Source organism: Pan paniscus, chromosome 1 (genome assembly GCF_029289425.2).
Source record: "Pan paniscus chromosome 1, NHGRI_mPanPan1-v2.0_pri, whole genome shotgun sequence".
In the NCBI taxonomy this organism is placed as follows: domain Eukaryota; kingdom Metazoa; phylum Chordata; class Mammalia; order Primates; family Hominidae; genus Pan; species Pan paniscus.
The window spans coordinates 7,460,784-7,476,537 of NC_073249.2; the positions used below are offsets into that span (position 1 = coordinate 7,460,784).

General features: G+C 38.4%; 1 protein-coding gene and 1 long non-coding RNA gene across 4 annotated transcripts in view; one reads left to right on the forward strand and one right to left on the reverse strand.

Annotated features, from left to right (window-relative positions):
* The window catches only part of LOC117977605 (uncharacterized), a 188,754-nt gene that overhangs the window by 161,320 nt on the left and 11,680 nt on the right, over positions 1-15,754 (forward strand). The window contains exons 4-5 of one of the 2 annotated variants that reach the window (XR_010109129.1): positions 8,982-9,179; positions 10,103-11,158. This is a non-coding gene — a long non-coding RNA (uncharacterized LOC117977605). Of the gene's footprint in view, positions 1-8,981; positions 9,180-10,102; positions 11,159-15,754 lie in introns of those variants that run through there. The other variant, XR_008620893.2, reaches the window with a different exon arrangement.
* The window catches only part of WDR64 (WD repeat domain 64), a 151,341-nt gene that overhangs the window by 117,301 nt on the left and 18,286 nt on the right, over positions 1-15,754 (reverse strand). For both annotated transcript variants that reach the window (XM_055097208.2, XM_034949821.4), the window contains exons 3-7: positions 15,107-15,209; positions 11,520-11,623; positions 8,266-8,295; positions 6,897-7,007; positions 2,776-2,990 (exon numbers count right to left, since the gene is read on the reverse strand). In XM_055097208.2, the coding sequence (XP_054953183.2) occupies positions 2,776-2,990; positions 6,897-7,007; positions 8,266-8,295; positions 11,520-11,623; positions 15,107-15,209 (563 nt within the window). The remainder of the gene's footprint in view (positions 1-2,775; positions 2,991-6,896; positions 7,008-8,265; positions 8,296-11,519; positions 11,624-15,106; positions 15,210-15,754) is intronic.

Consider the following 15,754-nt stretch of genomic DNA (forward strand, 5'->3'; position numbering starts at 1 on the left):
TTGCTTAAATTCTAGTTGAGGAATAGAAATGTTTACAGCTCAAGGCATGAAAGTTCTACAATATGACATTAAACAGAGTGGAGAGGGAGCTTTCTATTCTCATGCCAAATATGTTTGAACTCTGGATGCTGGCTACTTCTTTCTTTAATTTGTATAATGGTTTGCATATCAGTGTTTACTACCCCCATATCCACCCATTCAACAAGAATGAATTCTATGGATGTCAGCTGCAGGAAAACTTGTATGATAGCTCCAGAATTTAATTAACTCTTTGGCCTTAATACTTGTCATGCTGGTGAGGTTTGAAGATCTCTTGGTGTAAGAAAATGCCGCAACACTCAGCCTATGTATACACCGCAGTCTTGAATGATTTAAATCATCTGCATGATTAAATCACCTACATGAATATAATAACCACAAGAACTAACATGAATTAGCATTCATTTGACTGTACCCAGATTCCTTAACTTCCTCAGATTTCTAAATCTCATTTTTCACATATCTATCTAATGAAAACAGGGATTGGGATTGAAAAATGAGCCATGGAATTTTCTGACAGGTGGCACACATATTAATAAAAAGCAGATTCATGTCTCAGCATCTATTCTAAAAGCCTAGCATAACTAGAATGAAATGCTTAATAGTATATAGAGCAGCACATCACAGATTGGGGAAGTCCTCCATCAGGTCTAATTCTTTGTTGGGACTAAGTAATACTGCTTATATGTGAAGGATGGAAAATGGAGCCAGTAAATTTTATTGTACCATTCTTAGGGTTCCAGCAATGGGACTAGTCTTAATTCCACGTAGTATCAGTTGTAATGAGCTTTTAATTGCATATTCTAACTCTGGGATAAAGTATTTGTTACATAATAACAAAGTATAATCCATTTTTTAATGTCTTTATAAGGAAAAAATGTTCATTGTACAAAATTTAGAAAACAAAATTTTAAAAATCACCTCTCTGAAGTCCTATAGAAATCATTTATTAAAGTTTTGGATACTTACACTCAATATTTTTCTAAGTAGAAATACACATACATATACACATTTATACGACTGGATTCATATATACATAAAAAATTAATTAAATTAAAATTTTTTATCCCCCAAATTCATATGTTGAAAGATAAATAATTTTTACTTGACATTATGTCATAAACACTTTTCATGCCATTAAATATTTTTCAAAACAATTAAATGGGTGCATGACATATGGTTATACTATGATTTACTGAACATCCTTGAAATCTGAATGTATTTTAGGTGTTGGACAAAAAATGTATTTTATATATAAATATATATAATTTATAGTATATATTTATATATCTGAATTATTTATGTAAATGATTAATATCTAAATTAACCATTCCCCTTTTGTTGGACACTAGATAATTTACCATCAGAAATAATGCTGTGGGCCAGGCGCGGTGGCTCAAGCCTATAATACCAGCACTTCGGGAGGCCGAGGCAGGCAGATCACAAAGTCAGGAGTTTGAGACCAGCCTGACCAACATGGTGAAACCCCGTTGCTACTAAAAATACAAAAATTAGCCTGGCGTGGTGGCACGTGCCTGTAATCTCAGCTACTCAGGAGGCTGAGGCAGGAGAATCGCTTGAACCCAGGAGGCGGAGGTTGCAGTGAGCCGAGACTGCGCCACTGCACTCCAGCCTGGGCGACAGAGTGAGACTCTGTCAAAACAGGAAAGAAAGGCAAGGCAAGGCAAAGCTGTGATAACCATACTTGTATTTTTGAAGATAGGGATATCAAGTCCCAATGTATTAATGGTTATGAAGGCACTTGATGCAGCTTGGGAAATTCTTTCCAGAAAGGTGGATCCAACTCATACTTTTACCACCAACTAATGTGAGAATGCCCAGCTCACAGCGTCTTCCCCATTTTTAATCATTTCTGATTTTATAAGTGAAAAATTGTATCTGATTTTAACTTGTACTTCTATGATAAATAAGGAAGACCATTTAATATAAAATTTAGGTTTTTCGGCTAATAAAAGTAATACATACCTTTCTCAAAAACTTTAAAGACATTGCAATTATAAGGAAGATGGTAATTATCAGTTGGGGATAACTATTGTTAGCATTTTTTTCTGATGATCACTTTGAAATGTTTATTGACCATTTGTACTGTGTGCACATGTTTGTGAATTACATGTTCATGACCTTTGCTCATTTTTCTCTTGGAGGATTTTATCTTTTAATTGAACTCTAAGACCTGTTAAAAATATCAACCCATTGTCTGTCATATTTGTCACAAATATTTATTCCAGTTTGCTTTTGAAATACTAGCTTTTGATGTCCAGAGGTTTTATTTTATATATAGTCAAATCTATCAAACTTTTTCTTTCAATTCTATATCCATTGCTTTTATATTTAGAATTTTTCCTATATTCAAGTGCTAGTAACTAGTCACATGTATCTTTTATAGTTTTTTTCATGATTTAATTTTTTCATTTAACTTTTCAATCTACTCAAGTACCTGCAAGTTTTAGTTGTCAATAGCACTTAAATTAGGAGCTATTACACTGACGGTTTCTTGAGGCCAGAAGCATTTCACTCTGTGTGTGTGTGTGTGTGTGTGTGTGTGTGTGTGTGTACATGAACAATGACTATAATTAATTGTTTATATTACTTTAATTTTGTCTTAATTTCTTATTTTCTATAATTTAAATCTCATTTTTCACTTTGTACCATAAAGCTTACTTGCAAAAGACTATAATTATTAAAAGAATTAAATTAACCGTATGATACTCTTACCTTTTAAAGTTCTTTGAGTCTAAGACCTGATTTTGTAATTTTCTTTTGGATTTTGCCTGCTTTATTCCAAAGTCATCACTGTTGACTGTGAATCTGTTCACAAAACCCCCATCATCCCCCAAGAGGATGTCATCTCGGCAGAGATGGTCAGGCAAAGGCACCACACACACACACAGGAGGCAGTGATCCATTGGCTTTATGACAAAATAATTGTCCTAGAAACAGAAAAATGACTTTAATGAACTATTACTTTGCTCTGTTCAATAAATATTTCCCCTATTATTTGACAAAAATTTCACTTTCCGCTGTTTCTTATTGTAGATACACCTATCGTATAAGATAATTTGAGAAAAAAACCAGTTAACCAAATAAAAGTTACAGAACACTTGCTGTGAGCCCAACATTGTTATTTTGGGTGTTTTGTGGAGAAAGGAGTAGAGTGCCTACCCCTGGGCCAATAAGTAATGAGATTTTTCTGATGCGTGACTGTAAATGGCCCTTTTTTGGATTTATAAGAAAATATTAAAGTAAGCATAACAAGGTTCAGGTGTTACCAGACTGTTGACATTAAACTGGGTGGCAAACAGGAAAATCAAATATCAAAGTCCCAAGGAGTCACCAGAAGAAAAAATATCCTACCATCCAAGTTTATTCAGAAATATTTAGCATTTGTCAAGCTTATTTTGTACTATTGAATGGGGCCACTAAGCTATACAGCTATTGCTCTTCCAGGATTCAGTCTCTATAAATTTGTTCAGTCAACAAACATTTATCTATATATTTCCTTCTGTGTGCCAAGAACTATTGCAGCACGACTGTGCAATGATGTACAAGACAGTTTCTGACTTTGTAGAGCTACTATTCTGGTAGAAGTGCATTTAAGGAAATAAATTATAGTGCTCTGATACACAGTGACTGAAAAGGCCACATCAGGTCCCATGGCCAGAGAAAGTGACATTTGATCTGGGACCTGAATTGATTGAGAGGAAGATTAAGAGGAGGTTGAGAGGAAGGAGTCTAGCAGGAGAGTGAAATCATTCTTCACTGAACTAGAAAAAAAATCCTAAAATTCATATGGAGCCAAAAGAGAGCCTGCATAGGCAAAGCAAGACTAAGCAAAAAGAACAAATCTGGAGGCATCACACTATCTGATTTCAAACTATACTATAAGGCCATAGTCACCAAAATAGCATGGTACTGGTATAAAAATAGGCACATAGACCAATGGAACAGAATAGAGAACTCAGAAATAAATCCAAATACTTACAGCCAACTTATCTTCAACAACGCAAACAAAAACATTAAGTGGGAAAAGGACACCCTATTCAACAAATGGTGCTGGGATAATTGGCTAGCCACATGTAGGAGAATGAAACTGGATCCTCATCCCTCACCTTATACAAAAATCAACTCAAGATGGATCAAGGACTTAAATCTAAGACCTGAAACTATAAAAATTCTAGAAGATAACATTGGAAAAACCTTTCTAGACATTGGCTTAGGCAAGGATTTCATGACCAAGAATCCAAGAGCAAATGCAATAAAGAGAAAGGTAAATAGCTGGGACTTAATTAAGCTAAAGAGCTTTTGCACGGCAAAAAGAAGCCAGCAGAGTAAACAGACAACCCACAGAGTGGGAGAAAAATCTTCACAATCTACGTCTGACAAAGGACTAATATCCAGAATCTACAAGGAACTCAAACAAATTAGCAAGAAAAAAAACAAACAATCTCATCAAAAAGTGGGCTAAGGACATGAGTAGACAGTTCTCAAAAGAAGATATACAAATGGCCAACAAAAATATGGAAAAAAATGCTCAGTGTCATTAATGATCAGGAAAATGCAAATCAAAACCACAATATGATACCATCTTACTCCTGAAAGAATGGCCATAATCAAAAACCCAAAAAATAATAGACATTGGTGTGGATGCAGTGAAAAGGGAACACTTCTACACTGCTGGTGGGAATGTAAACTAGTACAACCACTGTGGAAAACAGTATGGAGATTCCTTAAAGAACTAAAAGTAGAACTACCATTTGATCCAGCAATCCCACTACTGGATATCTACCCAGAGGAAAAGAACTCCTTATATGTAAAAGCTACTCGCTCACTCATGTTTATAGCAGCACAATTTGCAATTGCAAAAATGTGAAACCAACCCAAATGCCCATCAATCAATGAGTGGATAAAGAAACTGTGGTATATATATATACAATGGAATACTACTTAGCCATAAAAGGGATGAATTAATAGCATTCACAGCAACCTGGATGGGATTGGAGACTATTATTGTAAGTGAAGTAACTCAGGAATGGAAAACCAAACATCATATATTCTCACTCATAAGAGGGAGCTAAGCTTTGAGGATGCAAAGGCATAAAAATGACACAATGGACTTTGGGGACTCTGGGGAAAAGGGTGGGAAGGGGGTAAGGGATAAATGACTACAACTTGGGTTCAGTACATACTGCTTGGGAGATGGGTGCACCAAAATCTCACAAGTCGCCACTAAAGAGCTTACTCATGTAACCAAATACCACCTGTTCCCCCCAAACCTATGGAAATAAAAAAACTTAAACAATTTTTAAAGAGAGAGATTGAGAGAGAGAAGAGGCTGTAGAGCCTTGTCCTGGCCAAGACAGGAGGGGAGGGGGTGTCAAATGCACGGATATTTTGCCTTGAGAGAGAGGATGAAAGTAAGGAGGTGGTTTCCAGTTAAATCTGTAGGTGACAGCCCTGGAATTTGAAAGAGGACAAGTCTGACAGTAGACTCAGTTTTTGCAGGAAAATAGAGTGCAAGTCCATCTACTAAAGGGAGAAGCCTGAGAAGAATACTGAAATTGTGGATGACTTACAAGAAATGGGCCAGTGAGCTGGTTAGAGCCAGAAAGAGATTGATGGAAGCCACTGAGAGCCCAGCTGAGTCTGCAGACCCCAAGTTCATAATTGTGCCAAATAGCACTGTTTGGTTTTTTTCAGCAGTGCTTAGCCACTGTGAAGGAGCAGAGAAGGGCTAGGGCATCTCTCCAGGTTGAAGGACAAAGATCGAAGAGAATGAAGGGTGAGGCTGACCAGTTCAGATGATACCCCCAGAGGGTGTAGGCAAGAAGGGAAGAAGAGAAGAGTTGAGGGGGAGTGAAGACTGGAACATGATGTTTTCAAGGAACTAAAGGCTTCTATGGAATTGAAAAGCAAGAGTGAAAACAGAACAGCATTAGGAGAAGGGGTTATGATCAAAGTTCAGGATCTTGGAGTTTAGGGGTTTGGAAATTAATAAAACCTGCTCTATAACACAGCACATAATAAAGTACATTGACCAACAAGCTGCTGTCTTTAAAATTATTCTGGCATCACTAGTTGGTTACAACATTATGAACAAATAGCAAAAGAAGGTTAGTTTTTTACCAAGGCTAGGAACAAGCAAGGCATGAAGGAAGGTTAATTTATTTCTTAATCCTCCATGTCCTTCCAAGTCAGTCTGCTTCCTGAAGACATTTTTAAATAACCTCGGTGCTCAGTGATCTCACCCTCCCTGAGTCCCCGTTGCACCATATAATTTGCTGTATCATCATATTATATATTATGTTTATTCATGAGGAACTTCAAGACTGAGTTTTGTTTGAGTGCAGAGAACATAATCCTTACTTCTAAGTGTCTGCAAATGCCCAATAAATACTGTAGATTGGTTAAGCGGTAACATCTCAGCCACTGAAGGGCTGCCTCATTAGATGTTTTTGCCAGACTTAGACATTTGATTTTAGTAATTTTCTTACCTAATGAAGCTGGACTCGGGAGAAAAGATTTGAACTTGATAACATGAGTATACCCAAAGAAAGATAATACTTGGATTCAGAGAAGGGCATAAAAGAAGAAAGGAATTACCCCCTCTCTCAAAAACAACCCAACCGCCACTGAACTAAATATACACTAAATGAAAAGAATAGTCCCTTTTAATTAGAGAGTATACATGCTGAACTTGATCTAAGAGATTACTTACTTAAATCCTCTCATTTTATAGATGAAGAAACTGATGTTCAATAGAGAAAGTGGATTGCTCATATCGTACCACTACTGAAAAGACAATCTCATTTCTTTGAGTATTTCTCTTGGCACAATACCTGGCTGCTCCCTTGAGCTTTATAATCCCAGACAATAATGGTCCTTTCGGTTGTGGCTACGATTCGTTTCAGCTGCAAGAGGTAATCACACCCTGTAATCCAGGAGGTGTCCTGATAGAAAAGCAGAGAATTGGGGAATATAATGCATTTCCTTCTATGACCTGGTGATGGTCACCAAAGAGCAGGTTAGTCACACTAAAAGCCCCATTTTGCTGCCTTATTACAGAGAAGCCTTGCAGTACATCCTGTCTGAGTGTCTGGGATACAGGCTCCCATCTTTTCCCCTTTCACCCTTACCCTGAGTTTCTCAGTACTATCAGCTGGAGAATGATTCAGTTAGCGATAGGATTGCTCCCTGGAAGCACACAGCAGTTGGTGGAGCATCTTTGTGCACTATTCACTGCTGTGAGACTACTTCTTCACATGGGCAGTAGGAGACTAGATTTAGGGCACTGATTAAGCGAGCTCTCGAGCCCTGTCCCCATGCTAGAAAACAAAGACCTTAGTAATTACCTGGTCCATGATAAGTGGAGCCCAAGGAGAATTTCTTGTGTCCTACCTAAAGACACCAAGCTGGCATGGCTAGGATGTGTAATATCAACAACACACTCCTGAACAGAAACAGAAGCTTCCATTTATGACTGCTGCATGCATTTCAGGCATGGCCTCTAACTTTCTGTAAAACCTGTTAGAAATTCCAGTGTTGGCTTTCTTTTTTTTTTTTTCAGTTTAAGAAATGGAGGTTCAGAAGTTTACAGAGAATCCAGACTCCTTTGCCAGGCAGCATGGCACCCTCCTTTGTAGTTCAGGGTATTCAGTGCATGCAAGCAATGAAAAAGTCCAGCATTCTCCCAGCTCTCGTAAATCCATAATGAGATTCTGCAAGCAAGTCACTGTAGCTTTACAACATCTGCTGCAATTACTATTCCGATTAATGATGTGGATTAAATAAATCACAAAATTGTACTCAAACTTTTAATGTTATTTTCAACTTTAAAATAAAAATATTTTCTAATTATTTCCATGGGCTACCTCCTTGTTCTTACAACTTAGGTGGTGTCCATTCTTTACATTCTCCAATAGCAGATGCTCAGAAAAACTCAGAAGCTTTTAAATTGAAGCTTCCAAGGAGTAACCAGTTTCCAAGCAATTCTCTGCAGTCAGTTTAACTCCGGAAAGTAAGACCTGGGTCCTCTTTGCTTTTGCTCAAGGCTTAGTTTTGATCCTAGTCAGTAAACATAAATTTATAATATATGAAACATATACCCAGAGCCTATTCAGTACTTCATCGAGATTTTAATTAATTGTGAAGGAAACATCATCATAGCCCTAACTTTGACTTAATTAGGAATTTTTAAAGTGTACTTACTGTAACATTGGTGCTGGTCTGAACTCTCATCTATGAACAAAGGAAGAGAATAATGAAACCTAGTTGGCACTACCATTAAAGATGAGAATGCTGACTCTAAAACAACACAGTATCTTCTTGGTTTAATCTCAGTTGTCATTCTGCCTCCCGTAAGTCTCCTCCCTGTTTCTCCTTCTGAAACATCTAGCTCTGTGGACTAATGCACACTGTTTGCTGTGAGCAAGGCTTATACCTCTGTGGCTCATTGTTAAACCTGGTGACTGTGCTGTTAACACTTCACTAATCATTGTCTTCCTTCTTTATGCAAACTACATCATATTTTTTTTAGTTGTTTGGAGCAACATTAGATGCCAAAAAAATAGGAATACAAAATAATCTAACAGCAATGGCAAGAGTAGTTACATGAATGCTAAATAGATCAATATTTAATAGAGTGACAGAGAAAAACTACCATTGTTTCGTTTAAAGTTATCTCTCCAAGTTGAGACTTAAAAGAACATTTTACCCAGTGGGCCTCCTCTTTTATTCAGTGAGCACCTATTGAGTGAATATCATGCATTGGGTACTATGCCAGTTAAGAACCACAGGTTTATCCCATGCAGAGAGCTAGTGTATATATGAGCAGCCTTTCATACTCTTGTGGCATGGAAATTGCTCCCAAGATGAAGGCAAGTAGTTGAAGTATTTCAATGACCTTGTTTCTTTTACATGCTCAGATGGCCTTGAGAAGTATTTAGGAAACAGCGGCCCAGAAGAAACGGATTATGTGAAATAGAGAAAGTAGATCAGAGAGATCACTAAAGCTGTTAGTCATGGCTACCCACAGACTGTCTTTCATCTGAAGAGTTCAAAAAGGCTTTTCTAACCCGGGACTGACTTCTAGGTGGAAAAAATACATCGCTGTAAGAAAACCGGTGAGTAGCAGAACAGAACACCTGTGGTTTCTGTTTCTCTTTCTCTATATATATCTTTAATGGAAGTCACCTGTTTAAAGTCCGCTCAGCTTCTTTAAAAGTTTCATAATCCTTACAGATATATTTTGAATTTTTAATTTCTTACTTTGGTAAGATACTAAAAATTTACTTTTATTAATAACATTTAATGTTTATATCACCAAGAAAATCCTGAACTATATTTATTGTACTTCAGATAGAGCCTAAATTATGAATTAATCGAAGATATTTTGAGTTGTTAATGGGTACCTTTTAATAAATTACTCCTGTGACCTACACTTCCAGCTTAACTTTTTTCACATGATGTGTCATATTTGTAAGGCTTGCTACAATCAAAACAATATTATTCCTGCTGTATTAAATCTTAAAATAATTAATTTTGGGCTGGGCATGGCTCACTCCTGTAATCCCAGCAATTTGGGAGGCCATGAGGTGGGAGGATGGCTTGAGACCATGAGTTCAAGACTAGCCAGGACAACACAGCAAGACCCTGTTTCTACAAAAAAAAAAAAAAAAAACCATTAATTTTTTTAGCCATTTTTTCTCCAGTTACATTATCTTATAAAAAACATATGTGTTTGCACATTTGTGAGTATACATGTTCCCATCTGTAAGCTTTTGTGTGTATGTGCATGTTTGTAAAGCATCTCTGGAAATGTGATAATGCCACCTGACTTATTTCACATCATTCTGAATGTTTTAGTATGCACATAATTATTTTCCTTCTCCTATTATTTTCTAGATACCATCTTAGTTCTGTTTTTGAGGTAATAAAGGTAACAAAAGAGAAGGGGAATAATGCACCAAGAGAAAAAGATCAAGAAGGTTTTTATATTTAAATGAGGCAAATTCATTTTTGTTTTCACATTATTTGTTTATTATAGCAATTGCCAATATTTGCTGAGGAACTCTAATGATGCTAAGCACTTCAAGAGTATTAACTCACTTAAACAGCAAGAAAGAAGGTCTGTGATTCGGGATGAGGAACCAGGGCATGCAGATATTAAATAACACGCACAGCTGTAAGTGTTAGTGCGAGGCTGGAGCCCAGACTCCACGCCCACACTCTGCATCCCTCACTGCACCACCTCCAGGGCCCACACAGCCCCCTCCTCTGACAGAATCTGGCTGGCTGTGACTTCAACTTCTGAAAGATTTCCTGAGCTGGAGATGACTGAAGAACTGAAAATTATGATAAAATTTTAATCACATAATGATTATTTCAAAGGTATTTTACTTGCATAAAGCTTGTTTCTAGTTGGAAATGAACTAATCATTAGGATTTTTAAAATAATTAACACCAAAGATTCATCTTTTATTTTCATAGCAAAATATTATGTAGGGTATATTGTAACATATTCCATTAAAGTGAAAGTCCAAAATTACAAATTTAGAAATGACATTGATAACAGCAAAGCCTTACATTCATGTAGGAATTTATTGCTCATAAAGTGTTTCTACACTCATTCTCTCATTTGACCCTCACTACAATCCTTTGAGGGAGGACAGGTTTTATTGTCCTCATTCTACAGATGCAAAAAAGGAGATGTGAAAGATATATAAGTGGCTCACTAAGCTCCCTACTTAATGACATAATTAGTAAAACAGTAGGGTGAGAATTTGAGCGATTCATTTTTATTTCAAGTCCAAAGTTCCTGATGGGACCTTTTATTAATCACTTGGCTTGTCAGTGTTTCTGATTTTAACTGAGATATTATCCAGGATCATCTTTTAATTGTGTTGATGCCACATGGTTCCATATGACACCCTGAGGAACAATGCCAAATGCAGTCACCAGTTTCAAAGAATTGCCACAGGGCACAGCAATCTCCTCATTACTAAATATTTGGGTTTATTTTTTGGAATAATTCTAAAATATAATTTATGGTTTCCGCTGTACCTGATACATATGCATAATGCAGAGACAAACCAAAAGAGAGAAAAGGGAGGAGGGAGGAGGGAAGAAGAGAGGAGGGGAGGAGGAGAGAGAGGAAGGGAGGAAGGGAGGAAGGAAGGAAGGAAGGAGGGAGGAAGGGAGGGAGGTTGGGAGGAAGGAAAGAAGGAAGGAGGGTGGGAGGGAGGGAAGAAGGAAGGAGGGAGGGAGGGAGAAAGGAAAGAAGGAAGGAAGGAATAAGAGGAAGGAAATAAAAGCAAGAAGGAAAGAAAGGAGGAAAGAAGGAAGGAGGGAAGGAAGGAAAGAAGGAAGGGAGGGAGGCAGGGAGAGGGGGAGAAATCCAAGCTTTTAAATTACCTGGTTATTGTAAAATGAGTCATTCAGTTAAAAAAAGAAAAAGAAATTACCTGGTTATTAAAAACTGTTATTAATCCTTTCTGAGTAGCTGTTATTAGTAAATCCAGGTGAGGTATCTTGACAATGCTCTTAATCACATCTCGTCTTCTACTACCTGTCAACAGCATAATATTAATTTCAACTTTCAGCAGTAAAGGTGCTGAAACTCATTTGTTAGATTTGTTTTTTAAAAAAATGATATGGCCAGGGCACAAGTGGCTCACTCCTGTAATCCCAGAATTTTGAGAGGCTGAGGAAGGTGGATTGCTCAAGTCCAGGAGTTCAAGACCAGCCTGGGCAGCATGACAAAATCCATCTCTACCAAAAATACAAAATTAGCTGAATGTGATGGGTCATGCCTATAGTCCCAGTTCCTCAGGAGGCTGAGGTGGGAGGATCTCTGGAGCCCAGGAGGTTGAGGTGCAGTGAGTTGTGATTGCACCACTGCACTCCAGCCTGGGTGACAGAGCGAGACCCTGTCTCAAAAAAAAAAAAAAAAAAGAAAAAAAAAGATAAACAGCCAGCCTTTTTGCTAGAAAGCCCCAAGTTACTTAAAAATTAAAGTAGAATAAAACCTAAAACCCAGCAACCATTGTGTTTTAATGATCCTCAGAGATACTAATTTGCATATATAGAGCTTTCTAACTAAATGTGGTACATTAATTCCCAGAGAAAAGGCAAGACACACACCCACCCACCCCCTACACATACACGTGCATGTGCATATTTCACAGAGAACACGTTTTCTAAACATCGTTTGGAGTCATTTCTTTTTTGAGATATTTCACATCTTTTAGGACTCCTTTCTTTGAATTCTCACCATTGTGGTTTACGCATGATAAAAACTTAATACCATCTCAGGCTTTTCAGTATAAAAGAATGAAACTAGGGCTGTCATTAAGACTTAAAAAAATGTGCATTTTGAAAAAAAAAGACTAGCTAGACACTTTTATGTTTCTATGGCCATGTACTGAATGATAAAGCCATATATATAGAATTTCTTCCAGGGCACTTAATTTTTATAATTGCAAACTCTTAGGAAAGAAAGGCAAGTGAACAGGTGTCATACCCTAGTATTACCACCCTCATCTGTGTATCTCAACAGAGAAGATATTGCCCCCAAAGGGGTACAGATTAGTTCTTGGAGGGAACATGAATCCATTTTACTCTTTTTGTGCAGAAAGCACAGATATGCATGTAGTATATAATTGGATACACTTAGTAATTAATACCTGAGGCATTAAAATGGCATGGAGCGGGATAAGGCAGAGGGGAAGGCAATTAGGAACAGAAAGTCTAAAAAGGCTCCTTAGGGGTCAGTAATTTTAAAAAAAAGATGGAGAAACACTGCCCTATTGCAAGCTGCCATCATTCTCTCTGCTTCCACCCCTTCCACACTACAGACTATTTTTTTTTAAATTTTATTACTATACTTTAAGTTTCAGGGTACATGGGCACAATGTGCAGGTTTGTTACATATGTATACATGTGCCATGTTGGTGTGCTGCACCCATTAACTCATCATTTAGCATTAGGTGTATCTCCTAATGCTATCCCTCCCCCCACCCCACAACAGTCCCCAGTGTGTGATGTTCCCCTTCCTGTGTCCGTGTGTTCTCATTGTTCAATTCCCACCTATGAGTGAGAACATGGCGGTGTTTGGTTTTTTGTCCTTGCGATAGTTTGCTGAGAATGATGGTTTCCAGCTTCATCCACGTCCCTACAAAGGACATGAACTAGTACAGACTATTTTAAATGCAGAAGCTGGAAAAGAATATAAAGGATAACTCAGGTGACTCCCTCCTCTATCCACAGCCCCCTTGTAGCTTTGTGCCTCATTCAGAAGTCTTCAGCATGTCATACAAGTCCCAGTACACATGTCCCCACTCCCATCGTTGCTTCTCCATCCTTAGCTCCCACCACTCTCCCCACTACCTGAAATGCATGGTTTGCTCTCTCACTTTCTACAGATCTTTTTCACCTTCCCAGTGGGGACTTCCCTGACCACCCCATCAACCACCATGCTCCCATCCTCAAACCACCTTCTCCTTCCCACAATCCTGCTTTATTTTCCCCACAACCTGCTTACTTTTTGTCCTATAGTGTGTATTACCATCTGACATACTGTATATTTTACTTGTTTAATTTTTGCTATTGTCTGCCTTTCCCTATTGAAATGTAAACTCCATGAGGTCAGGGATTTGTGTCTGTTTGTTCACCGCTCTGTCTCTAGCATTTAGAAAGGTGTCTGTCCTACATAGTAGACTTTAGCAAATATTTGTTGAGTGATAAATGAATTACAGAATGCAACTGCCATCTAGAAAAATACTTGCAAAGCCCTAACATAGACTGCCAGCAACACTTCTCCCCTGCTCTGGGGCCCCTCCTTAGCTCAGTGTGGTGGCAGCAGGGACAGCCCTTTTGTGTCTGTGTGTGTGTGTGTGTTTTCTTTTTCTTTTTTTTTTTCTTTTTCTAGTTCCCATGGCCAGAGGCCAGGCTCTGTTGAGGTCAGTGGTTGGACCAAGGAAGAGTCAAGGATGAAGGTGGGTTTGGCTCACAAAGCCTTCCAGGTGCTTTGTTTGTTTGTTTGTTTGTTTGTTTGTTTGAGACAGAGTCTCTGTCACCCAGGCTGGAGTGCAGTGGTGCCATCTAAGCTCACTGCAATCTCCACCTCTGGAGTTCAAGCGATTCTTCTGCCTCAGCCTCCCGAGTAGCTGGGACTACAGGTGCGCACCACCATGGCTGGCTAATTTTTGTATTTTTAGTAGAGACAGTGTTTCATCATGTTGGCCAGGCTGGTCTCGAACTCCTGACCTCAGGTGATCCACCCCCCTTGACCTCCTCAAAGTGCCAGGATTACAGGCATGACCCACTGTGCCCAGACTCCCGGTACTTTTTTAAGAGACATCACATTTGACCTTCATCTCAGAATATGGGAGGAAATGCTGGAAGACAGGAGTAGGTTTGAAAGTTTGTCTTCCCTCTTCCTGACCTCCTCCCACCATGGAGGGAAGAAGGAGAAGAAACCCCAAGGTGTTAAGAGTGGAGAGGGATGGGAGGTCCTGGGTCCCAGGCTCAAAGTTGAAAATGAAGAACACATACATTAGAGACTTCCCAGACTGGGACAGTGCCCATCCATGACTGGCCCAAGCTCTCAAGAGATGTCAGGTTAAACATCTTTAAGATAATCCCGGGTAGATGAGAGTGAATAGAAGAGTCATGTTTAGTGAAAACTCAAAAAGTTAATTTTAAGAATAGTTTAAAAGAAACATGACTTCTTTTACTGGAGCATGCATTATTGTGACATCATTGCAGAGAGGTTTAACTGGAAGTCTGAGCCTTTTCAGGAAAATGTGAATTTTTTCCCATCACATTCTCTATTTAGTGTCCTTCAAAGCAATTATAATATTTCCATTTCAACAGTAGTAGAGTTTCTTCTGATACTGCATATGAAACTCTCACCACCCCCGACACCCAGTGATAAAGTATTGAACGAATACATAAAATGAAAAGTGATTCTATGGAAAATATTGTTCCAATATTCTTGAGGAAAATATTAAAACTCATACTAATTTGGAAGAGAAAATTAAAATGTCACCTGAAATTAAAATTCGCCTTTTTCTAGACACAAAGAAAACCAAATTTTCTTCATCCAACTGGGAAGCAATAGGATCTTCTTCAGAGGAGAAGTATCCAAAGATCTGAAATCCCAAACAGCACATATAAATATGCACCATGCCTCAGAATTAGCTATAAAGTAGCAGATTTCATGTTGGCTGAATTTAAAGCTAATTAGGATTAACAGCCAGCACCTTGCTTTGTGAATGTCAGGGGGTTCCCTATACCAGGAGACAGTTTAATACAGCGGTCCCCAACCTTCTTGACACCAGGCACCAGTTTCATGGAAGACACTTTTTCCATGGACCAGGGCAGGGGATGGTTTCGGGATGAAACTCTTCCACCTCAGATCGTCAGGCACTAGATTCTCATAAGGAGCATGCAATCTAGATCCCTTGCATACACAGTTCACAACAGGGCTGACGCTTCTGTGAGAATCTAGTGCCACTGCTGATCTGAGAGGAGGCGGAGCTCAGGCAGTGATGCTCTCTCCCCCACTGATCACCTCCTGCTGTGCGGCCCAGTTCCTAACAGTCCATGGACTGGTGGGGTTGAGGACCCCTGGTTTAATATATTCAACAAACTGTATACTGATAATGCATGATTTTTGAGCAGTTACTGATTTTTC